The sequence below is a fragment of the Marmota monax genome, unplaced genomic scaffold, assembly GCF_021218885.2.
Source record: "Marmota monax isolate L192 unplaced genomic scaffold, Marmota_monax_Labrador192_F-V1.1 WCK01_AAM20220418_F8-fsc00250, whole genome shotgun sequence".
NCBI classification, from domain to species: domain Eukaryota; kingdom Metazoa; phylum Chordata; class Mammalia; order Rodentia; family Sciuridae; genus Marmota; species Marmota monax.
In genome coordinates this window covers 958,925-985,310 of record NW_026693876.1, presented here as the reverse complement: position 1 = coordinate 985,310, position 26,386 = coordinate 958,925, and the positions used below count along the sequence as shown (strand labels likewise).

At 36.1% G+C, this 26,386-nt stretch overlaps 1 protein-coding gene across 2 annotated transcripts in view; it reads left to right on the top strand.

The window, feature by feature from the left end:
* Positions 1 to 26,386, top strand: part of Hmcn1 (hemicentin 1) — a 390,873-nt gene that overhangs the window by 138,446 nt on the left and 226,041 nt on the right. For both annotated transcript variants that reach the window (XM_046462680.2, XM_046462681.2), the window contains exons 5-11: positions 2,267 to 2,438; positions 4,214 to 4,320; positions 14,408 to 14,528; positions 15,394 to 15,657; positions 16,329 to 16,473; positions 19,811 to 19,932; positions 24,385 to 24,660. In XM_046462680.2, the coding sequence (XP_046318636.1) occupies positions 2,267 to 2,438; positions 4,214 to 4,320; positions 14,408 to 14,528; positions 15,394 to 15,657; positions 16,329 to 16,473; positions 19,811 to 19,932; positions 24,385 to 24,660 (1,207 nt within the window). The remainder of the gene's footprint in view (positions 1 to 2,266; positions 2,439 to 4,213; positions 4,321 to 14,407; positions 14,529 to 15,393; positions 15,658 to 16,328; positions 16,474 to 19,810; positions 19,933 to 24,384; positions 24,661 to 26,386) is intronic.

Sequence of the window (26,386 nt, the reverse complement as noted above, 5' to 3'; positions counted from 1 at the left end):
TTTCTAACGGTGCTGCAGGCTTGGATGTTTTCATGTGTGGCTAACAGACAGCAGATGGACTCCCAGTAACCGAAACTTCTCTACATTATATATATTTGAGGAACCACTCATAGATATGTTGTCAATTTACAAGAGTATGTATATAAAAACTGACCTCGCTTCCATTTCTACTTGAAGATATTGCATTTCATTATTAAACTTGAGATGCCATGTAGTTCTTAGTGTGACTTGTTATATAATTCATTTTCCACTTCTTCAATTGAGAATCATTTACGACCATGTTATATGTCTTGCCCTTAAGATAAATGTTCTGTCCATTTGTCCAGTATCTGTCATTTACTCCTTTTAGTCTATGAATCAGCTATTTTTTTAATCAGTTAAATTTGTCAGTTGCTTTCCTAGACCCTGAGTCAGTCCTTTGAATTTTCTTGAGTTGGTAGACCCTTTCAGCCACGTTCTATGTTGACATAAAAATATCAATACTCTGATTAATAAGGTATGTGTTCTATATGTGGCCAAATACTGGTTATGGCCAATCCTGTTTCTGTTACCATATGAACAGATTGAATGAGTGGAATGATCCATACCCTCTTATTCAAGCATCAGACCTCACTAAAAACTCATTTTCAAATTATGGCATCTGCTGCTTTAGACAACTGGAGTGATACATGCTTTATTTCATACGTAAAATCCAGGTGCTTTATAAGGAGAAATGTTGAGGAAATATATCATTTGACTTATAGGGTCATTAGCTGTAGTTGATACTGGTTTTCTGTTCAACCCATTTATGGTAATACTGCAGGTTTTTCTTTGTGATACATCACTGTCTCACTCCTCTGCCCAAAACTCTTCAGTAATTTTCCTTGGTATCTTTATGAAAAACTATAATGTGATACCCTGATGTTGAGGCCATCCATAGTCTGGTGCCTTCCAAATTGCCCAGCCTCATCTTACTTTTTACTTTTACCTGAGCATGTTACTGCAGCCAGATGGAGTCACCATATTTACAGCCTATTTGTAGTCCTTCTGTCTCTGTGTGCTTACTTGGATTCTCTCTGCTACCTAGTGTGAAATTGCTTTTTTAATCATTTGCAGAAATGTTTTCTATCATTCACTGCTAGATTTTTTTTTTTTTTTTTTTGGCCTATGAAGCCATTGCTGGTACACATCACTAGAGGAGAGAAAGGAATTTATTTGGGGAGAGACACAACTAGTAGTTCAATATCCACTGTGTGGGAGTACTGTGATGCCATTTTCCCTAGATTATTTGAACATGCATTCTTTGACTTAAGGATTCATATTGCATTCTCTTATTTAGGAAGAACATTATTATCATCATGTCCAACTTCACTGACACTAGTAGTTTCAGATACCTGAAGAAATAAAGTGATTTTTGATGCTTGATAAAGGCAGGGGGAACATGTATGAAAATAAATAATATATAATAACAGTAAAAACATTTAGTAAATACTAGTACAGAGAAGAAGAGCAGCTAAAATATACTCAATAATATTTAGTACCTGGAAGAGTACTTCACACAGTAAACATTTGTTTCATGATGGACATAATAGCCTCATATTGTTATTATATGACAATATGTCTTAGCTGCTTGCCCTTGCCCTTGAGGTAGGAGGAAAAAATAGGAAAAAGATCTTTTTATAGAAAATAAATACATGTCACAGTATTTGATACTTAATTTGTAACTACTCCTGCTGAAGTTAGCATTTTTATTTATTTTTAAGAGCTTGACTGTAGCTTAATATTTAGCTTATTTAGTCTTATGTCTAACTACAAGTTATTTATAATTACATAAAATCTTGAAGGACATATGGATGAGTTAGACTAAAGATTACTATGATTTATAGTGAATTGTTGTAAGATCGGTATATCAGTACTTATCCAGCATGCACCAATTAACTAATGGAATTTTTTTTTTTTGAATTTGCAAAACACTTCTGAGAAATGAGTTTTCCTTGTCCACAGCTATTTTAAGCTCAATTTCTTAGTATTAAAGACTACTTTTCAATAATGCACTACCTAAATTGGTTGTAATCTAAAATATTTTTCTATTTTATTTAAATAGAGTAGTTACTTGCCCTGTTATTCTTGTTACTTATTTATTTTATCAGAGAAATGATTATTTTCTCGATATTACAATTATTTTTCAATAGGTACTACAATATTTTAAAACACTGTAAGTCATTACAGTATGGTGGTCTGGGCTATAAATGCTTTCTGAAATCACTCATGCTTTTTTCCCTTATAGGTGTTAAAGTGGGTAGAAGAAGCAGTGCAGGCCTCCAAAGTGCACCTCTTATCCACAGATCATTTGGAACAGGCTGTAAATACCTGGAAAATTCCTTTTGATCCCAGCCTCAAAGAGGTCACTGTGTCTCTGAGTGGTCCTTCTCCCATGATTGAGATTCGCAATCCTTTAGGTAAGATAAATCCAACACAATGTAATAAAGTACAAAACTCATGGGGCTAGGGGTAAAATACTTTTGCACAGTTATTCATGTCATGCTAAAGCCAGCTTCAGGAATACATTCAATAAATTCAGAAGTGACTATAGAAAATGCTTTTAAAAACCAAAATTAACATGAGATTCAAAGAACTAAAACTTCCCATGTTTAAACAGATCAAGTTCAGTAAATTGATCGTAGTTAAATTATTAAAAAGAAACATTTAAATTGAACCTGATATTATATTTTTTAGTCTATACATAACATGTTTCACAGAAACTTATTCTGTAAAATTGAACATTTTTTGTAATTTTAAAATGAATCGCACTAAAAAATTTCTAAAACAATTGTCTGATTTTTCACTATCATTTTTATGGTGACATTTGATTTTATAGAAGATAGTTGTTAATATCAAAATTATGTTCTCAGTGAGGAATGTTATAATGTACTGCTTCCTCAATTATATTTTAAAATTACATGATTTTCCTGAATCCTTTGCTAGTGGATAAATCATTTCTTAAGTTGAAAAATAATATAATAATAAAAAACCCTAAATTTTTAACATTTGCATTTAGAAATATTTTTGTTACTTATTGATATCTGCAGAATAGTAGTATTTACACAGTGCCCTTGTCATATGTTGCATATTTTTTCTCTTTATGAATATTAACTGAAAGGAAAAGAGTTAACTAGCTTTCTTTGAATCTGAGAAGAAAATAATTCCTAAAAGAAAACAACATATGAAATTGTCCTTAGAGGCCACATCCACATCAGCAAGCACTTAAATTTATAAAACAAGTAAAACCTCTTTTTCAAAACTTCTATAGGTTTGGCCTTATTAGTGGGTTTGTCTCTTGGGGTCACATTCCACTGTAATGGTAACCATACTGCCCAGGAAAGACATGTGTTTTTCATGACATGGATACTTAAAAGTACCTGAAACCATTGCATTTTGTTTCTACTATTTTTAAAAGTCATTAGGCATACAATGATTGCAAAACTTTCAATTCAAACATAGGGTGCTTGCAACCTATTTGTTTATGTAACTGTAAAAGTAGTTGGTAGGAAGGCTGGGAGGGAAAAGCTAAACTATGGCTTGCTTCCATATTTGCTTTTTTTCTTCCTTAGTTTCCAACTATTAGATACTTTCAGCTAAATCTCAGGTTGGCAGGATGGTCTCATTCCACTTTATGATACGGCTTCTTTTAATTATTTATATGACACATAAAGCCTTCTCCTGTGCTTCATGGAAAACTAGTTGAAGTTTTGAACATAGTGCAGAGATATGCCCAGAGCTTTCTTGATCTTGAAAAGACAATACCTTGATTGATCTCTGAAAAGACATTTATTCTGGTTCGCTGAGTTTGCCATGTACTTAATCTCTATGTCTCCAGTGACTGCACATAACTTGTTCTAATTGTTGTTTATCTAGGCTGGCTTTGGAAGTGATTACTTTTGTCAGTTGTTATTCTTACTTTGCCATCAAATTAACATTACAGATGGGAATCTATTACTTCAGTCCCAGTATCCAAGTACATTTTAGACAAAAATAATATTTTAAGCTGTGGGCACGAATACCTGCCACAACATAGAAAAGAAGAGCCCTTTGGGTTAGTTTGCAACACATTAGTAAAAAACTGTCTCTGTTATTTGAAATCGGATCATACTCTTAGCTTTATGTAATGTTAAATTAGCTAATATTCTTAACTGGGAGAAAGATTATGCTCGTTACCTTTCTGTTTGTTTTTCAGGGAAGCTGATCAAAAAGGGATTTGGCCTGAATGAGCTATTAAATATCCATAACTCTGCCAAAGTGGTGAATGTGAAGGAGCCAGAGGCTGGGATGTGGACAGTGAAGGTACTGTTACTTCACAAAGGCTGTTTATTATTTTACTTTATGTTGGCCTGTTGTAGAAAGTATGTACAACAGTTTACTTATATCTACTCTTGCCATCATGGAGAGTGCTGCTAATAAAAACCAGTCCACCTAGTGCATGCCTCAGAGTGTCTTGATCATGAATTTGGTAATGTTACTTGTTGATGACCGTGAACATCATTGATGCCTCAGGATAATGCTTAAAATTTTGGAATAGTTTTCCTATTGTCAAACCTGTGGGTTGATTTTATTGTCATCCCTTGCTCCAAAATCATCAGACATGGAGCCAATAGAGAATGATGGTTCAGGTCATTGGCTTTGGTATGGAGGTACCTGGGTGTGAATCTCAATCTTAATAACTGTACTGTTCAAGAACAGAACTCTGTGCCTTGCTTTCCTCCTTGGTCTTTAAGGATGGCAGTCCTTGCTTCTTAAATTTGGTCTGAAAATTAAGGTAAGATGAGACAGTGAAATACTCCATGTAGCTTCTGTTATAGTGCAAGCTCTCAAAGAACCCTTGTTGTTTGGTTGGATCTATATGCATTGTTTTCTTTAACACAGCAATGATAATTGAAAACTGGAATTTTATCTTAAGGGTCTTATCACCACTTTAGTAAAGCACCCAATTTTGGCACATAGAGGAAAGATGGAAAGAACATGCACTTGGAATTGGCTGCAGGTTCCTGGGTGACCCACAGTGGTCGATGCTGAGGGACTTGCTGTATTTTTCAGACTGCCTAATGTGCCCTGGCCTCCTTCCAACTCCAGCATTTTCATTTCTGTATCTGGGAGGCTTTTTTTTTTTTTCCTTCCTCCCCAGAACAGGAGAAGGCTGTTCGGCTGAGGAATTAACACTTCTCAGGAGCAGCCTTCAGCCCCAGAAGGAATGAGGTCCAGGTGTTCACCCTGGGAGCAGCCATAAAAGCACACCCTTGACTGGCCTCTTCTGTTTCCCCTCTTCCTATCAGCAGGCTTTGCATGTCCCAAGTCAACAACTTGCTCTAGAATCCTTCTGGGAGAACCTGAAGGAAGATGCCTGAGCATGATTTCCTCCTTCATTGGCTCAGCTTTCCTACACAAGAAACGGGATCTCTGGGACTGTGATTCAGATGATAGAACTGCTGCAAAAGTGTGTGACTGTGATAAGTCTTAGAAATTCAGGGAGCCGATTTTGCATGCCAGTCAGTTTTTGGTCTTTAAAAAGAATATCTACATTGATTTTCCCAGTTTAAAGAAGGACCGTTTACATAGAAACACCATTCAAGGCCTAGGAGGACATTTACTTACTGACAGAAATCAAGCCCTGTAGGGAAAATGGAGTATGGGTTATTGGAGGTGGATAATATAGAAGAAGAAGATATATAAAAGTCAATATGAAAGCAAATCTTGAAATTTCTTAACGAATGGACCAGAAAAGGTTCTATATGCCTGTTTGAATCACCCAGTTCCTTGCATAGTAGGTGTCCCAGTATTTATTGGAGGTATGTGATTGGCAATGGTGAAGAGTTATGTTGCTATAATATTTTAAATAAATATGGCTAAATTTGATGTTGCAATTATTTGGATCTAATTGCCTGAAATATGACTAGTGTTGAGTCTGATTTTCTGTGACCACAATAGGAAGGAATATAAGTGTTGAGTCTCTTTATCCCCCAAATTCTTTCAGCATGACTTAAGCCAGTCCTGTCCTGAGCTAGCAGTTCACTGAGTTAGTCTGTTCTTGCTCTCTGAATAGCAACATGAAGTTATCCATTACTGACTGTGAAATACATGCAAGTGATGCCATTCTTCCATGTTACTGGTAATTTGTTGTGAGATATTTGAACCTGTATTCTGGTGATGTGGATTGCTACCAGCAGTGTTTCCTCTAGTAAAATCCGTGCCTGGAACAGGGATGTTGTATGGCTCTAACCTTGTGCCTAAAACGCCCATTCATTCTGCCATCTATTTAATCAACACTTCCTGAGTGTCTGCCTTTGGCTGTGTTCCATGTGACTGACTTAATGGGCAGTAAGCACATTTAATTGATAATTAGAGTGTAGAGGTACTGGGATTAGCCTGTGAGTGAGGAGAGGGATGATAAGATGGTGAAGTGATGAAAACTGTTCAAACAAGTTTCTAAGCTCAGTCTCCAATAATTAAAAGAATAATAAAAAGACACAATATCTATTATCATCTCATCTTACATTTATATATAGTCCCCACAAAAGAACCTCCACTTCTTGTTTTCACTGTTTCTAGTGCATATAGTTGCCAACAACCAACCAAAGGATATGTTGCAACTTAAAAATAAACTTACATTGCTGTCATGTGAAAGACCCGAAGAATGTATCAGGATGATGCAAAGAAAAGTGAGCTGAATGTACTGACATAAATATTGCTGCTGACATGGGACCTCCCTTTGGGATGACTAATGAATGATAAATGTTTTACCTTTGCTCTTTCTCGAGAAGAGAAATGTGTGAGATTAGATAATGTATCCTTGGAGCTATCTCCCGTGCACCCTGCTATCTGGAAAATGTCTGCTCTGTCAGAAGAATTATTAATGACTTTTTGAATGTTTCAAATAACAGTTTTTATCCCAAGTACAGAGAGCAGTCTATATATTATTTAATGTGTGCGGGATACTGAAATGCCACTCCGCTGAGCCTCAGCCAGTCTTTCTGGTCGTCTTCCATCACTTGACTTTATACACCAGCCAAATACAGTTATGTCCTGGCCCCCATCCTGTACTCTTTCTTCCCCATGTTCCCTGCCCCCCCCCCCAATCTATTCCTTCTCCCTAGAATGCCCTTCCTTTCAGTCTGACTTGTAACTGTCTCCCAAGGTTCAGATCAGATGGCAACACTTTTACTGAGTCTCGTCAGATTTTTTTTCCCTCTAAAATACTCTTTTCCCCTGTAGCATTCAGTGCAACTTTTCTGGTATGTCCCTTTTGAATTAATTGCTCCCATGTTTTATTTTTATTTCTGTACAGATTTTCTCTCCATCGTTGACAATAGAGTAGTTTCTGCCACTAGTAAATTCCAGTGTCTGAGAAAAACATTGTGAATAAAACATCAGCCCGTGGGTTCTGAGGATGTCTAGGGAAGCAGGCAGGAGAATGGCCTCATTAGCCCACAGATTAGGTACTAGCATAGAGTGCCTGGATGTGGTCTGTGATTTAAGATGCTACAAATGGCCATTGCTTTTCATTCGTGGCTTCCCTAGCAAGTCCTTGACACATGAGGGCACTTTTACTAAACAGACATGATGAGTCCATTCATTTCTATAATCATATAAGTAACTCAAATGTTCTCACTTACCTTTGATGTAGGTAAAGCATGCTGCAAAATAGTAACTGAACAGACTATAAAGTATTATTAAAAACAGAAGAGAAGTTGTTTATGCCACTAGGTTTCCATTTGTAGAGAAGCTGCAAGTCCTGGATCTTATTTCTGAGAAGCAATATGAATTTTCCATTCAGGCAGCTCTATCTATATATAGAGTGTTCAAATATAGCCACAGAAACCCTTGAGCCAAATTTTGTCCTCTGCTCCTTAAGGGAAACTCCCTGCAAAGATATTAAATAATGGGTTTAGTTAATACGAAATGTTTCTATTCATCAGGGATTATCAGTGTGATCATGTAGTTTAACACATCCTCTGGGGTATGTTTCCATTAAGTAAATTTGGACAAATTATGCTTAGATAATCTCCCAGATATAAAAGGAGTGTACCAAACCTTGTGATTATATTGAGATTCTGAGACTAGTAGAAATATTTTGGTTTAGATGTTTGTGTTGGTTGTCAGAGCATACTAATGAATTTTTGGCAGTGTGAGAATATTTTAGAAATCAGACTCAATTGGCAGAGCTTGTCTAGGAATCATTATTAAATCAACCTCCAGTTTACAAAGGACCACACAGAAAGGTTCTAACACTGTTCTCCAGTTATTCTCACTGTAGACTATATCAGATGTGCTATTTAAATGGTTAGGTATATTTTAGGTCAGTGGTATACTGTATAGTGGATTTTCCCAAGAAAATGTCCCAGTTATTTTGACCTGACAATATCAGACTGTTAACTAAATATGTCTTCCATTTTAAAATATATTTGCATACTTAGGGATAGATACCCTTGAGTATATATGAACATATGGGTGTGTATATATGAATGTGCATATACATATACTTAATAGAAATTATCCTGCACTTTGGGTACATTTATTTCCTAATCATATTTTCCTTCTACATCCAGTAAAATGATGATATATAAATCTAGCTAGCATTATTCTATCTTTGTGACTGGCACAGTGCCTGACTCACAGTAGGTTTTTAAATAATTGATTGAAACCATCAAGTTTTTTAATTATAAAATAATGATAGTATCATTTGAGAGCAAATGCTTCTAATGTGGCTGGATGTCTATTTGATGTTCAAGATCCATTACTTAATATCTTTTTGGCCTAGAAATATTACTTGACCACCCTAAGTCTGAGGAAAATCATAGCTACTTCATGTTGTCAACCTCCATGAGATACTGGCTAAAAGTGTTGTAACGGTTTCTAACACATAGATAGGTTAAATAGTAAAATCAGTTATTCTCTCAAATATATGTAAATTATACATTGAATTTTTATTGTAATGTAGATATACATGAAATGGAGGGGGCCTGTTTTATTTTTACCTTCAGGAACATTTGCTGTTTTAGAAAACATTACAACACTTTAGGGAAGAGAAATAAAAACTATCAACCAATTTTTAATTCAGTTTACAACAGGGCAGATTTCCTATTTAGTGAAGGGAGGAATTCTCACTGGATTAGCACAGGAAGGTTCAGACCTCATTATTGTTCCATGTTATGGAAGGTTGACAGGATGTTCTGCTTCACACAGTCACTCAGGAACTCAAATTGATGGGGAGGCTCCATTATAATTCAAAGCACGCAGCTTCTTCAGTTCCTTTAAAAGGGAAAAGGACAAGAGCATACACTGAATAAATTAGAAGAGATTTCGGTCACTTCTAGCTCATCCCAGAAGTGACACACTTTGCCCCCTGCATCACCAATGGAACAGAACTCTCATTGCAGCCTGGCATGCTAGGGCTGTCTCACAGAAGCTCGTGGTGAGTTGGAATGCCCTTTTCTTCCCATCTGCATCCAGTGGCATCATATTGGGAGCTAAGAATCAGCCATGATGGAAGTATTTACTCCATACAAATTAGAACGTTTAAAAAAATTGAGGTTTACTAATTTTTAGAGAGGAGTTTACCAATAACCCACTGACTGAACTTTCCTAACTGAAATGCAGAATAGCAGCCAGGGTCAGTGGCAAATATCTATGACGCCAGCTACTAGAAAGACTGAGGAACACAGGATCACAAATTCAAGTCCAGCCTGAGCAACTTAGTGATAACCTGTCTCAATATAAAACTTTAAAGAGAATGTATCTCAGTGATAGTGTGTGTGCCTAGTGTGCATGAGACCCTGGGCTCAATTCCCAGTACTGAAAAGAAGAATATAGAATAATAGTCACATAGTTGCAGAGTATTTTTTATTGTCTTCCATGCCTAGGATTTCAAGTCTGCCATGAGATTATGTTATCCTAAAACACTCTGCATAGACTTAGGGACTATAGAAAGAACATTGAACTTGGAATAATTGCCATCTAACTTGCTGTCTAAACTAAGGCAAGTATAATTACAATTACTTTGAGACTGTTTTTTTTTTATGGTGCTATATATAAAATCATCTCTGGATGTCAGAGTTAGCAAGGTTACATAAGATGTGAACATGCTTAGCAGAATGCATCTAGAATAATTCAGTGAGTTCTTGGTGACTCTGACATTAGCTAGTTTCAGGGGAATCCAAGGAAGAGCATTAACACCAGGCTGTTATCATCATTTATTAAACCCTCAATTATTATGTGCCTGTTGAATCATATTCTCTAGGTGATGAAGGACATTGTTACTGCCCTGAAGGGGCTTTGAATATAGGCAGATAATTGATAAGCCCTCGATCTGCAGTGGAGCTGGCCAGGAGACCTGAGCCGAGACCTCAGAGGAGCCACCGGATTCTCTTGGAGCTCTCCATGGTGCTTGCTCCATGGTGCTTCAGCCTGTCCTGAGTCTTCATTCCTGGTCATCTCGCTCCAATCAGAAAACTAGACTTTGGCCCGTTCTGTTCCTTCTTTGACTATTGTATAGGTCAAGATGACCTATTTATGATTTCAAGATGCCAGTGGCGTCTAGCATCAACGCACCTCTGTCAAATCTACCTTTGCTTCACCTCTGGTTTATGCTACAGCAGCCTGTGAATTCCTGACTCAGATCCTTCCACAGCTTCATGAACATGAGACTCCTCACTCAGGGCAGGAACGTACCCCACTGTAAACATCTTTAAGTTGTATGATTAAGTTGACTATTTAAAACACCTCTAGGAATTTCTAGCCCATGGAAACACTGTCTAGGGTCTGGTGTGTAGAAAATTTTCTCTTACACTCTGAGCCAGCATGCTGCTCCTAAATTTCCTTGTGAGCTATGGAGAAACGAGGTTAGGGTGGCTCCAACACAAGAGTGGTGCTCAAAGATACTCTGTTGACCAGCTTTCTGGAATAATACTCTAATTTTAATGTAATAGATTGATGCTACCTGATATAAAAGTATCAGGTAGAAAATATTAAAAGTAATTTTGGCTTTCTAATTTTATTACATATATGGAAAAAAATAATATTAGGAAGGCTCAAATAATTTGGAAGATAAGGGAAGGAGAAGAAATACCGCTTGGTTGCCTCTGCTTAACTCAGTTACAGAACTAGTTGCATTTTCTTTGCCCCCGAATACCTCCATATCATTTAGTACCTGCTCCACTGCTATTTTGATCAAATTATTTAACCTCTTTGATTTGTGAAATGAGAATAATAATGGTACTCTCTCAGAGGAGCTTTTATGAGAAACAAGAGTGGTAGTTTATGTAAGAGGCTTAGTCTCCAAGTACATTTTATCAATGTTAATATTTCTTTCTCCTTCACCTATCATTTTGCCATCATTTTACATTAAGATTTATTGTCCCATTTCACTAATATATTTAAAAGGTAGCTCAGATAAGAAATACTCTTAAAATAAAAGCTTTAGCAGCAAACTTTTGGTACTTTCTCACAAAGAAATTTAATGTGATGTTTAATATTCCTAAAATATTGTCTGCATATTATTTTAATTCTTTTAAGAGAATTGTTTAAAGAATGACAAATTCATAGTTTATATTAGAGCCATTTTTATCTAAATTGTTCTAAATTTTTTCTATTTTATTTTTAAACAATATTTTTTTTATTCCCATTATCCTGGTTAGTCTTGAGTTGCCTATAATTGTGTATAAAAGTGGACTAACTTGGAGGTTTCTTTACTCACAAGCCATTTTAAATTCTATACAGGCAGTATCTTTACAGTATAATAAAGAAACATGAAAGTAAGATGTTTTGTTAATTTATTAATTTTTATATTTTAACACTGCTCATAGAATAATAAACTTACCTTCTCATTTCTACATACTTCATTAATTAGTGTAGTATTTTAGGGATCCAAGTTATTTTAATTTATGATAATTTTGGGTAATTCTAAGGGCCTCCCTATTCATCAAATCTGCTTTATCTTAATGTCAGATTTAGCAACAAAAGATTACAGATTATGCAAGTGTTTGAAAATATGTTATTTTCTCACTTGGGTATCGAGCACTACTGTTTAAAGCAGCCTTTGTCAGTTGATTTATGCACAGAGCACTTGGCAGATGATTAGTACTTGGTGGCAGTCATTTGGCTAATAGTGTGTCATATTCCTCCTTGGTAATCTCAATAGCTGTTTTATCATAAGGGGCTTTCTGAGCAGCAGGGCAATTGACAGTGATCTATGATGTCGGTGAATCAATCTCCATCAGTTTACTATAATAGTGAGCATTTTGAATGACTTACAGGAAATCAGTACATGTAGTGTCTTTAGTAAAACTGTTTTATTTGAAGAAGTGAAATTTGACTTTGCAAGGTTTTATACAACTGTATTCACAGTCCCTGATTTCAAATTTGGTCATGGTCTATAACTTCCTTTTTCATTTATTATGTGAAATTCATAGCACATTTTCCTTTAGAAATAATGAAATAAGTGGTGAGATGGAGACCCCTATATTGACACATGCGATCTTTTGTAATCTTTATGAAAATGAATCATAGTATCTAGCAGCATTATTTGTACTAAAAATATAGCAACACTTATGCTAAGAATATTGAACAATGTTTTCATAATGTTGTGTTATTTTTATTTTCCTTTTTTTTAAACATATTTATTTATTTATTTTTTTAGTTATTGGCAGACACAACATCTTTGTTGGTATGTGGTGCTGAGGATTGAACCCAGGCCGCACGCATGCCAGACGAGCGTGCTACCACTTGAGCCACATCCCCAGCCCTATTTTTATTTTCTTTACCTTTGAGTTTTTGTAGATTGTGCTCAATAAGAAAGAAATATGGTAGCAACAGGGACAGATATCCCTCATCTTTCTTCTCCTCATTATTAAGTAAAAGGAGCCACAGTGATTTAGGGGGTACTGTTCACCGCCTCGGCAGCGGTCCTCTTTAATGCTGATGTGGTTTCTTCTGGCTGTTTCTATTGCATTCTCTTATTGCTGGATATCTGACTATGTGTCTTCTCAGAGTTGAGATTGGGATCCTCATTTGGAGCCCTGGTGTTATCTTGTGTATCCCATTCTCCCATGTTCACCTCTACTTAAATGCTGGTATCATGCAGTCATTCCATTGTGAGACAAAACATTGGCAGTGAATGTAATAAAATAACGGCAAACGTCCATTGCTAAGTTAGAGGTGGTTTTTGAAATACAGATTCTTAGACTCCACTGAACAGCGATTCTGATTTAGTAAATCTAGGCTGGAGCACAGAAGTCCGCATTTTTTTAACAAACAACCCAAGTGATTTGGTGTAGGTATAGCTGCAGGAGATCCTTAGATCCTTCTTTGAGAGAAACTGAAATAGCAGCTAATGCTGATTTATTACAGTAGACAATGTGGTGAAGAGTTTGGAACCTGACCTTTGGATTAAAACCTCCTCTCTGCCATTTCCAAACCTGCAAACTTGAAGAAACTGTTTTAACAATGTAGCATCTCGATTTTCTTATCTGAACACTGAGGAAACTGATGATGTCTTCTTTATGAAGTTGTAATGAGCATTAAATAAGCCAATGTATTTAAGAGCCAAGGCATTGCAGAAGTGCCTAGTAAACACTGGTATCATTTTATCCTTTGCACTTATTCCATAATTGTTTATTATTTATGTATATAGGAGCCACTTGAGTGCATAGTTATGATTCCATATTTAGTACAGCTGTTATCCCCTTTATGACAGTTTAGCGTAACAGGCTAGTCTATATTTCTTCTGTATATGTTCATCACTGAATTTGCTGTATTATCGCATTCCGACTTCTCCAGCCGTTTCCCTCAGGAGTCACAAGCTCTGTGGGGTGAGGACTGTATTTAACTCACATTTTCATTTCAAACCCCAAGTATCTTTGCTAGAATGCTGCTATGCTGAGGATGCCATTGCATGAAATCTGGAAAACGCTCAGCTCCTGTTCTTGTCCTGACGCTAATGTTCCATGGACAAAGAAAAAGGAGCTATTTTCCAGAATTGAATCTGGATGGTATTTGTAAGAGGGAATTGACTCATTTTTTTTCCTGTCAATATTTGCTGAGCATCTACCATATGAAGAACAGAGAACAAAAATGAAGGTCCATCCCTTAATGGAGCTTTTACAGATCTACTTCAAATTTATTAGTGACTGAAATCTTATATCTTCTACCCTTAGACATGCAATGTATGACTGAATTGTATTTTACAGCAGATCTCTTAGAGAGTGTGCTGGGAAACTTGCATTTCAAAGTAGACTCACAGCTAAGTGCAAGAGTACTCAAGTCAGAGACTCACTTATTGAACATGAGTGTTAAACACTACAATTTGTCATATGGGTTAGTACTTATTGTGATCAGCATTCTGGATCAACTGCTTACTAGATTTGTCATTAAACATTTTCAGACTTCTAGCAGTGGAAGACACTCTGTTCGAATCACTGGGCTCAGTACTATTGATTTCCGAGCTGGCTTTTCTCGAAAGCCCACCCTGGACTTCAAGAAAACAGTCAGCAGACCTGTGCAAGGTTTGTATGTGCATACTACTTAAACTGGTATAAGTGAAAATATCTCTCAATCGTCTGTGTGTTTATAATTTTTTTTTTAGTATTTAACAAAATTAAGAGGCATAGCATCTTAAAACACAATTGCTCTTTTGGTTTAGTTTGTTTCTCAAGTCTCAAGATTAGTGATATAAGAATCACCTGAGAGCTTGTTAAACATGAAGATTTCTGGGCCATACTCCAGTCTCCTGAGTTAGAGCCACAGAAGGCAGAGCTTAGGAGTCTGCATTTTAGTGAGCAATTGCTTATTAAGTTTAGAGAACTACTGATCTTGACCTTGAAACTTTTTTTTTTTACTAAAAATCTACAAATGATCTCATTGTCAAGATGAAATGCCTGAATATAGCTGAAAAAAAAGACACCATGTCCCAATGTGTGTTCCAAGATGAAAGCATCGCTGATTACCAAAGTTTATTTTTGCTCTTATTTTAATTCATACAGTAAGATTTATAATTATGTAGCTCCAACATACCATAATTCTTACAGTATTTTTTCCATCACTGTTCACATATTTTTATTGCTGCAGTTTCCATAAGGATATAAAATCATAAATCTTTAAAAATATTTATATAATCAAACATCATGTAACAAAATATTCATTTTTTTGCTGTCTATGGTTAAACTACTATAAAGATGACCACATTGTATTTTCTAAGTTTCTGTGGTTAACTTCTATGTAGAAAAGGTTCTATGGTGCTCTGCACTTTGTAGGGAAAACTGTATACTCCTCCTTATGGTACTTACAAGTTATTTTAATGCAAATATTTATTTACTATATAGCCTAAGTTGTGTGCAACTTGTAGATTCTGACAGAGTCTTCCTTTTCTAGGGATTCCTACCTATGTGCTGCTGAATACCTCAGGCATTTCAAGTCCAGCTAGAGTAGATCATCTGGAACTTCTGAGTATCTCAGGAGGTTCCCTGAAGGTTATTCCTGTGAAATATTACCCAGATCGAAAACCTTATGGCATATGGAATATTTCTGACTTCATACCACCAAATGAAGCTTTCTTTCTCAAAGTAACGGGCTATGATAAGGACGATTATCTCTTCCAGAGAGTGTCAAGTGTTTCCTTTTCTAGTATTGTCCCAGGTGAGTCCAACCTTGGGATATAGACAGCTGAAGGGGGTGATGTGGTAAAGAATGGATTAGAAAATAAAAAAGAATATCTCATATTACTATGATGGCATTAAACTGGTGGGCATTTATACTTAAATAACTTGGTTTTTCTTAACCGCTAAGTAACACTTTCAGTGTTTCATGTTAAGTCTCACTGAATGCAGAACTGAAAATTTGATTAATCAATTTAAGAGCTTGAAATGGGAAATTCTAGTACTCTCTAAAAAAGCTTGATAAAAGTTTCTACAGTGGCTGAATGTTTATATTCAATTATCAGAAACATTTTGCTTTGTGAACAAAAATGCACTGTGAACAACTGGTGACCATTCTGCCTTTACTTGAATGGTTAGTTAATTACTAGTTAATTATATCTTTCTATTAAGAGGAGATGAGATCACAGATTTGGGATTATGTGGAAGCAGCAGGTAACATGATTCCATGGATACCATTAGTAAGGCGGCCATGGCAATATCTATAAACAAATCAACTTTGAACAAATAAACATAATAAAAGTTATTTTGAGTGATTTGGATTAATTGGAATGCAGATGATTTACTGGAATGATTTATGAAGTTTGTGAATAGTTTCACAGGAAGTACTTAGTATTGTTGTGATTTTCTTTTTCTTTTTTTTTTTTTTTCTAGGTGCTCCTAAAGTTACGATGCCCAAAAAAACCCCAGGATACTACCTGCAGCCGGGCCAAATTCCCTGCTCTGTCGAAAGTTTTCTGCCCTTTACCTTGAGCTTTGTCAGAAATGGAATTACACTCGGAGTAGACCAGTATTTAAAGTGTGTAATGTTTCTATCACTAATCAATATTAGCGTTAAACATGTAAATGCAAATAGATTCTCATATTAAGGTACTCTTTCCCTAGCAATTTTCACTTACTTGCTTCATGGTGTTGGAATATCACAGTGGGAAAAAACAGACTTGGGTGTGCCTTGGTGAAGCTTATGGTAATGGAGGGAGACAGTAAGCAGATGATAAATGTAATATGAGAACACAGTCAATGCTAGAGCACATCCAAGGGTTTATTCAGGTTTTGTAGAATTTGAATTTTATGTAATTTAAGTTCCATGTTAAGACAAAGAACAGAGAATGATGAACACAATGGCACTTATCAGACCTTGGAAGGGGACCTTATTAAGGAGAGGCCCTGAAGCTTTCGCTTTATTGGCTTTGGGGTAAAAATGTCTCTGATTCTGATTTGAAGTGTCATGATAAGGGGATCTGATGGGTGTTATGGCAAGAAAGTAGAATGGGGTAATTAGGAAGGGTCATATGCAGGAGGCTGGGAGCCATGTGGTTTGGGCCAGGTTGAAATGTTAAGACTGAGGGTAAGGGGCATTTGAGCAAAGACCTGAAGATGTGAGCGAGATGCTCATTCATTAACCACCGAAGAGAGGGCACACCCCAGGAAGAGCAGGTACATACATATAAAGGCCAAGTGGACGAAACCTGTGGGAAAGAAAGAAATGAGCCCAGTGTGGCTAGAGCCCTGTGGGCCAGGAGAAGGGGAGAAGATAATGTCAGGGAGGTTTGATGTGTGATGGAGGTGGGATGACATGGTGGACCAGAAGCACGTGTGACTGCTGCATAGAACAATCAACAGGAGTGGCTTCCGAAGACACCAACTTTTCCTTGTGAAACTGAGTGACTTTTTAAAACAAATAGAAGTACTCTAATGATAAATAGACCTTGAAAAGTGGAGGGAAATGATTTCTGGAAAGCTTTGCCTTTTAACTCAACCATGAAATAAACTACATTTTGGGGGAAAACTCTAGGAATTCTTTTTACCAACCTTTTACAATGTAAATTCAATATTAGCAACTTCTATACGCGGTTACATATTTGATAGTCTTAGCTTCTGCAGTCTCTTTATTGGGATTCATTTTTAAGCAAAAATGTACAGCAGGAATGTTCATTGTAACTAGAAAGTTTTCCATTCATTGAAGATTGATCTCCTGCTCTGTACATAGTATATCTTGATGGTTTACTTAGCTGAATATTTTATAAACAGCAACATAACTGACCAGGGTATCAAATGGTGAAGCTACATATCTGGGCGATGAAATAAAATAATTCTTCTTCCTGTTTAAATAGCAACATTTTTCAAAGACACTTGAGATTCTTTATAAACATTAATTCATTAATTCCACACAATTCTTGGGAGGTAAGCCACAAGAATTCTTTTTCTCATTTTTCCAGCTCCATGGCCCAGAAATATGACAAGCCTTGCTGACATGTATTAAGCTCTTTGGAAGTGAGGGCCAAAGACAAAATTAGGCATAAGTGATGATAGAATGATACTCTAATCCTGATTCCCTCACATGCCTCTGCCCCAGATTTCCTAATTGTATGAAATATGCAACTTAATCTTTGTTTATGTCAGTCACTTTGGTCTTCAGGGGACTTAAGAGAGAATCAGTTTGCATTAGTAGCAGGATATATTTCTATTGGGCAAGTTATTTTCCCTATTCCAAAGTTCATCCCTTCAAACCCTTGTAAAAAAATATGGTAATATATTTATTATGTCAGCTGAGAAAGCTACATTAAAAAAACAGTTATTTTCATGTACTATTTCATAAACAAGAAGGGGGACCATGCCAAGTGCAGCTGTAACTGTCTTCAAGCAAATAGCCAACTAGGTTATGAGACTTTGAACAAATGATTTGTCATTCAAATTTTCTATTTTTAAAACGAGGGATTTGGTGCTAGAAAAATTGTCACTTTCTGTTTCCAGTATTTCCATGAGTCTGAGTTTTGGATGAATTCTAGCATATGCTCAGCTCTAAAGCAGGCACTGTAGAGAACACCAAAGGCATATGAATTCCAAATTTCTACCTTTCTGGAACTTACAGTACTTCCTAGATAATGACATTTACAAACTTGTGCCTAGCATACTGATGCCAAGCATTCCAGTTACAGCTTAAGTTATCAGTGCAGTATGGAGTTAAGTACTATTCCATTTTCTTCTCAATGTAATAATAAGGCCCCCTGGCACACAGTGCATAGAGCTTTGAAAGGAAGCATTAGCGGAAATGGATATTCTCAGCTACTATAATGTATGAAATAATGACCACGCTTGGCTTTTTGCTTTCCTGTTAATAGGAATCTATTCCTTAACTTTCTCTTACAAGCTCTAGGTCTGTGCTGACAGTTCTTGGTGGTGGTTTGATGATGAGCATGGTGGGTTTGGGCAGGGAGCGATTTGGAGATACCTTTCTGAGGTATGATTTCTTACGACACTTTCAGACTTAGTGGAAGGTATCAGGCTCCAAGATGGACTTTTTTCCTTAGGTTTTCCTTGAATTTCTAGAAAGGCTATGAATAACCACAGATGATAAAGGAGAAGAATTATGAAACTATTTATTATATTTCAACTGTATTTTTTAACATAGGATAATGCTTATTTATGTAGATTATTGGACTTTTTTAAAACAAGAATTAAATATCTATTACTAAGACATTTCCCCCAACTCATTTAAACAGTGTCAAAGGACAAAGAATGCATAGTTATGAAATGAATGAATATACAAAATAGAGATTTTCTAAAACCTAAATGATAGTTTGACTATAAAACTGATAATTTTTTCCCTCCTTTCTTTGTACATGTAGATTGAACCAGATTTGGTACATAGCCCCATGTGGAGTTTATACATAAGAAAGTTAATTTATTTTCTTGGAATCAAAAAGTTGATTCCTGCCTTCATGCTTATAAATTAACCTGATTCAAGTGCTTTCTCTAAGATCCCTGAGCAAAAACTGGGAAAGACATGGGGAAGAAAAGAGATTTAGCAAGTGTTTGGTAGCATTATTCTCTTATATTTTGACATAGTTAGAAAATGTTCCCCTAAAGAAATTTGCAGTCTTCATAGATTACTGACTTTGCTGTGTCTTTGTGTTCACTGTAGAAAAGCTTAACTTTCTAGTTGAACTATAAAAAGGTATGTAATTATAAGTTAAAAAATGACTCCCTGGTTTATCAATTAACTTTCTTTGCATTGTTCTTTCGATTGAACGCTTTGAAAAGAAATAGTCAGATCATTGTTTTCAACTTGGTCTTGTGTTCTATAGAAACTAATGTTTTGTGTTTTTTTTTTTTTTCCATTTTCTTACCCCCAGAGAATCTGCCAATGTCAACTGGGATATTGAAAAGGTCACTCTGTCTGATGAAGGCTCCTATGAGTGCATTGCTGTCAGCAGTGCAGGGACGGGACGGGCACAAACATATTTTGATGTATCAGGTAGTTGTCACTAAGTTTTTTGTGATCACCTGCATATTAATTAGTGCACCTATGGAAATGGGATGTCGATACCCACTTTGCATGTATACAGTTGCCTTTATGATTTAATAATCATCTATCTGTTCACCGGTTGTGAACTCAAATCTTGGCTACACCACGTACCAGTTGTGTGACTTTCTTTGTTTCATTATTGAGGACTCAAGGCCTGTTTTCCCTAACCATAAATGAGGATAATAACAATATGCATTTCTATCCTATGGAAAAACTGTGAGGACTGAGTGCTGTATTCAGTATATGTAAAGCACTCAGATAACAGTCTGACACCTAGTAGAAAGTTATTGTTACTATCGGTATTGTTATTGTGGTTATCACCATTATTATTGTGGGAGTTTAATAAATATCTTTCACAATAACCCTATGGAGTTTCCCTTGAGAAAATAAAGTTGAAGTAAAGGATCTATTCTAGTTACAAGGGTAAACTGCCCCTGCCCCCTTTTTCATAATGAGCAGAGTGCTTTTATGAATGGATTTTGATCTCTGAATCAAAAACAATGAATATGATCTCATTCTAGCAACACGGGGTCTCAGTTGGTACATTATTGTCATTAAGAAGGGCAGAAATAATGCTAATATTTTATATTCAGAGAGCATATTTCATATGAATAGATGCTAGAAAAGCTTCATATTATAAGGAAATATATTTTAAATAAAACATATTTTGTCTTCTAATCTCCAGGATTCTTAGGAAATAAAAAAGACTACCCTATATAATCAATAAACAAGATTAAGCTCTAACATAGCATGTATTTACAATTTATAGGAAACTTTGTTTTGATGGAATTATCTTTTACCTGCCTTATGGACTAGTATTGCTGTATGTTTAGTCATAACTGAAGTATTGCTGCTGTTGAATTTGTAGCAAAGTCTATATTTGCTTTTAGTGCTGGTGTGCATTTTCTTGAGACAATGTAGGACAAAGAAAGCTTTTCACTGATAGGAGGGACCATTGGGGACCTGGGATTTATGGTGCTTGTTATTAGTAAGTTGAAGCTGAACTTTTGGAAACATAGGCATGTAAGTTAGGCAAGCAGTTCTTTTCGCAGTAAAGTTGTTTATATTCTCTTTTTCTTAGAAAAATAAAGATTTGTCTTCTGAAACGAGTTAGCAAGTTGACATACATCACAAGCTATTCATTTTTTCATCTCCAGAAATTATGAAAATCATTGGAATTGTGTCAACATTCCTCAGCTTCTGGGAAAGCACATACTCAAACACTTGAGTATTTTTCCCAGCGATATTAATTAAGAGAAGGACAACAAGGAAAGAGTTCGAGTTGACTTAGACATCTTGCATAAATAACCGGGAAGTACCAGCAAGCACTGGTGAACTGTTAGGAATTTGGCTCTGTGGCACTAGTGACTTCTGTGTGTGTATTAACCTGTGCCAGCTATGCAATGGCATAACTAGGAAATTGTACTGTGTCCAAGCTGATTTTCAGGAATTGTTTCCCACTCAGTTGTTTTAAAGCACGGGGTGGGGTGGGGGGGAAGCATTGATGGTAATGGCAGTGACTCTCAGCACAGAAGTAAGAAACAAGGGCCCCTTTGGAGTTGGAAGAGGGGACATTTCTTTCAGGGCTGGCTGGTGCCTACTACACCAATCTGCTTCTGAATCCCCCTGAGCCTCAGAGGAGGCTCTAGCTCTGCTGCTTTGCTAAAGTCACTTATCAGCATATTGGAATCAGGAACTGACTCACAGGACAATCAGCTCTCAGATTTCATAAAGGGTGTTAGGAAAGAAGGCATCATGGGATAGTGATAATCTGGTGTCACTGTGGACATTTATAATGTACAAAGTCAAATAGAGTCCAAGAACCATTTAAAGAAAAGCTAAAATTCTGCTGATATGTTACTTTATTATTATTATTATTTTTAGCATTCTGCTGTAGTCAACATGTTTCAGGGCATGTGATTCATTTGAAATGTTGGTTACTGATTGTTTTACATGCAAAATGGTGTAGAAAGCACTATATTTCTCTTTCACTGAATACAAATACATAGGAACCAATGAATAAATTGGTACAAGCATACAGTTACTCTTTTCAAATGATATTGTTAGTTCAGTTTAATACTATTACAAACATATTAGTTTTCTGTACTGATTTTTTTAAATTAACACAATAACACCCCCCCCACACACACACACACAGGAGTACTAGCATTCTGGGCTTAAGCAAAATTCTGAATAGAGGAAACTTATTAAAGGCATACTAGGGACAAGAGATCTTTAATTGTAATTGCAGAATATTGTTTTAGAACAGGATAAGACCTGGAGAGAATCTTGTAACACTTGGTAATTTTATAGCTAAAGAAGCAGAAGTCCAGAGGGAGCAAAGTAACCCACTTATGATCAGATCAGTCCAGTGGTCCTTACCAGCTTCCTGCCCTAGTACTCAGCTCTCCTCTGGTCCCCATGTCCTAACCTGTCATGCTTTCACTTAGGAATCTGTTTTCTTGTACTCTCGGGTTATTCCTGGTAATCTCTAATCTGAGCATCCTTCACAAACCGCTCTAACTCTCCCTCATCTTTCCCCTACCCCTAGCAGATTCATTCATAACATGTGTGAATGTGTTTGTGTGCATGCTCTAGACGCTCTCCGGGTATTCATGCAATAGTCAAATTGTATGTCATTTTCAAATCTTATAGTTTCAGTGTATTATTATAAAGTGGTTGTTTTGTTTATTTCAACTTATATTTGAACAGGAAATAGACTTGGAAGCTCAGTTTGCATGTAAGAATGTTATTGAGGAATTCTGTAGGGAAAAGTACCTGTAAGGGAGTGAGGGAAGAGGACGGACATGACTGTGATGCAGTTGTAACAGGGTCCTCATTGCACCCTACAGGGATAGGGACAGCCCTGAATTGAGGCAGGAGATCTGGCCTCTGTTCCATCACATGTGGCCATTGGATGTGGTGGCACTGAAAAGGAAGACTAATGCCAACATACTGGCTTCATGGGACTTTAGAGCTAGAAAGGGTCTTTAAAATCACCTAATTTAATCATTTTATTATTTAGACAGGGGAACAAGACCATCAGTAAGTTGACTTATCTGAAGTCACACAGATAGGTGTAGCAGTAGGTAGCCTCTGATTGTAACATTCAACAAACACAGGAGGCCCATTTAAATCTGAGCTTCATATAAGTATCCTAATGTATACTTATACTAAAATATTATTTAATGTTTACCTGAAATTCAAACTTAAGTGCCCTGTATTTTCTCTATCTGCCCTCATCAGACTCCAGTTAAAATTTCTACCTTTATCATTTTCTCTTTCCATTGGTTTCACCAGCTCTTTTCGTAAAAGATTTTAAAAACATAGAATGATACAATTTATTCATGTTTTTAAAAAATAATGTAAAATATTACATATCTTTTAGAAAATGTTTGGAAATCAAGAATGAGCATAAGGGACTATAGAAAATATGCACAGATTTCTGTCACTTGGCGATAATCACTGTGGTTTTGGCATATCTGCTTCTAGGGTCCGTTCCAAGGCCGGAGATATTATCTGCATTTTTGTCGAGTTTTAAATAGCACGAGGAGAAGTTTCTTGAGTATCTGACTTATTTTCATATATTAACTGAGACACATGGATTTACAACTAGCAATGATCACCTCCGTTTTTATTGCTATATAATTTATAATGGATTGCCACAGGAGATCATTTGAAAGCATTTGGCCGAGTGAGCTGTAGAGGGGGAATTTAGATTCAGCCTCAAAACTAGAGCAATACGTGACTCTTTAATAATATTGGTTATATACTTAATTAGCAATTAGATTTTTAACAATCTGACATATGCATGTGCTACTCAAAGCCTTTTTATGTTCATGATTCTATGTACATAATTTTATTAAGTGTATCATTACTCTTTGGATCTTCTTAGATCAACTCATTCTCCATTCCTAAGAAGAGGACATTTGTTTTATTCTACTGTCATATTGTATCCCCTCTTACAGCTGAAACTGTCATATCTTGCCACGTTTACCATCCTTTGCTGTTTTCTTTAAAACATTAAATATATATTTTAAATTTAAAAAATCAGAAATGCTATTTTCATCAAAACTAAAATAAAAATTTTGCCTCGTTCTGCCTTCCTCATTCTGTCCAGTCCTAACCTTTTGCCATGCCTCTTTGACTTTCATGTTTATAATTTGTATGTTTGAACTTGAGCATATTTTTGATATGTAAATGTAGACTCCTTTTTTAAGTGTCTTTTAACTAGATGGTAATTTGGGGCGGGGAGTGAGAGTTCACTGGCATACGTATTAACCAATAAATTCTGATATGCTGGATCTTCCCTACTAGAAATGCAATACATATACATCCCATTTTTAAGCCACAGCTAAAGTGAGCAAAATGACCTGATTGGAAACTTTTGATTTCACACAGAGCCCCCTCCAGTCATCCAAGTGCCTAACAATGTTACAGTCACTCCTGGAGAGAGAGCAATTTTGACCTGCCTTGTCGTCAGTGCGGTGGATTACAATCTAACCTGGCAGAGAAACGACAGAGATGTCAGACTGGCAGAGCCCACAAGAATGAGGACCTTGGTCAACCTCTCACTGGAGATAAGGAGTGTGAAAGTCAGCGATGCAGGAGAGTACCACTGTGTGGTGTCCAATGAAGGTGGAGCGGCAGCAGCCTCCGTATTCCTGAGAGTGCAAGGTACTGTGTTGATGGTAACTTCTGAATCTTGGTGTCCTTGTGTCTTGCTCTTTCAATCTCTGCCCTCCCACACTGGCTATGTCAGAGGGAGGACACCTACCCAAGCTATTAGTTTTGAATGAAAGAATGCTTAGGGATCCTCCATTGTTTTAAGGTGATTAAGCTAGAAACTAAAACATCACTAACAAATGGGTAACTTGGCCACCATCTTGACTAATCCCACCAGTTGAAGATGTCTATTTGAAGAGAATATAAAAACTGTCTCTGGATGATTTCATAGTTTTAAATTCTCTCAATTATAATAATTCTTATTGTTTCAATGATCGGTTCAAAAATTCTTCCCCAATTTAAATATTGTCTGATTGCATATATAATTAATTTACTTTCTATTTTTAAATCATATTTGATAATTTTACTAATGTTTTAATTCAAAGTTTCAGATGTTTCTCATTTTATCAAAAGTTAACCAGAGTTTTTCTTTTTGACTTCATTTGTGTGCAGATGTGCGCGCACACACGTTTATTGAAAGTAAACTAATATTGAGTCAATCTTGAATTATGTTTCCATGGATCAGATCTCCATATAGCTGCAAACAAAGTATGTTAGCAATGTGAATTAATGGCTACTAAATATAGATATACATTATTCCATCAAAGGAAGATCAGGAAATGCTCCAAAGTTTCCTTTCAGTAGTGTCATTTGGTTTCTGAAAGTCTTAATGTAATGAATAAATTACAGCCAGCAGTTTTTCACTGTTAAGCTAAAAGATTTGGTTACTGCCTCAGCTGAATATGTAATTTCTGATCCTTGATGTGGGAGCTGATTGTTTCAGAATTGGGCCTATTTGGTTTTCACACAGAACAATGTTATAACATCCTTGAAGTAATACTCTTAGGTAGTTCATAAGTAAGTTTATCTAAGAGGCTGACCATTGGGTTTCAAGGCTACCTCTTAGAATGTTATTAGTGACAGAAAAATGAAACTACTTTGAGAATTAGCACAATGGTTGACATCTGATTATAGTGTTCTCCTTGGTAGTTGAGACATTCTGCAATTTGAATGTGTCTTTTGTTAATTGATCTGGTGAAACTTCTAGGAAAACGTTGCCTTTGTAAATAGTTCACTACATTTCTACATAGTAAATGCTTAGATCATGTGTATCAATGCAAGCAGCAACGTGGCTTACTAGAACTCTGGAACCATTTTACCAAACGGATTGCTTCACATGAAATATATGCTAATGGACTTGCAATTTGATATTGGTTCTTCACTTGATGTCCCTGAGAATGGAATTATAAACACAAAACTAGACTTCATTGTTTTCCCAAGATATTATTTTAGAGCACTCTATTTAGAGCATTAGAGCAAACTTTCATGGGTAAAAAATGATGCAAGGAATTTGTTTCTAAGAAAAGAAAATAGATTGCTAACTGCACATCCAGAGATTCTGTTTCCATAGATCTATTGTGCAGCCTGGGCATTTTTAACAGACTTCTCAGGTGGTACTGTGAACATATTCTGAAAACTACATAGCATCTATTCCCTAGAATGCACTCTGTGATCTAGAAATTGTATCTTGAGGGGAAACCTTTGACTTTTCTTTCTGCTAAAAGTCATTGTTGTTCAATGCTTTAAATAAGTGCTCAGATAAGATGTTTGTCTTAGTTCATTTTTTTGTCACTGTAACAGAATACCTAAGAATGGTTAATTTATAAAGAAAAGAGAC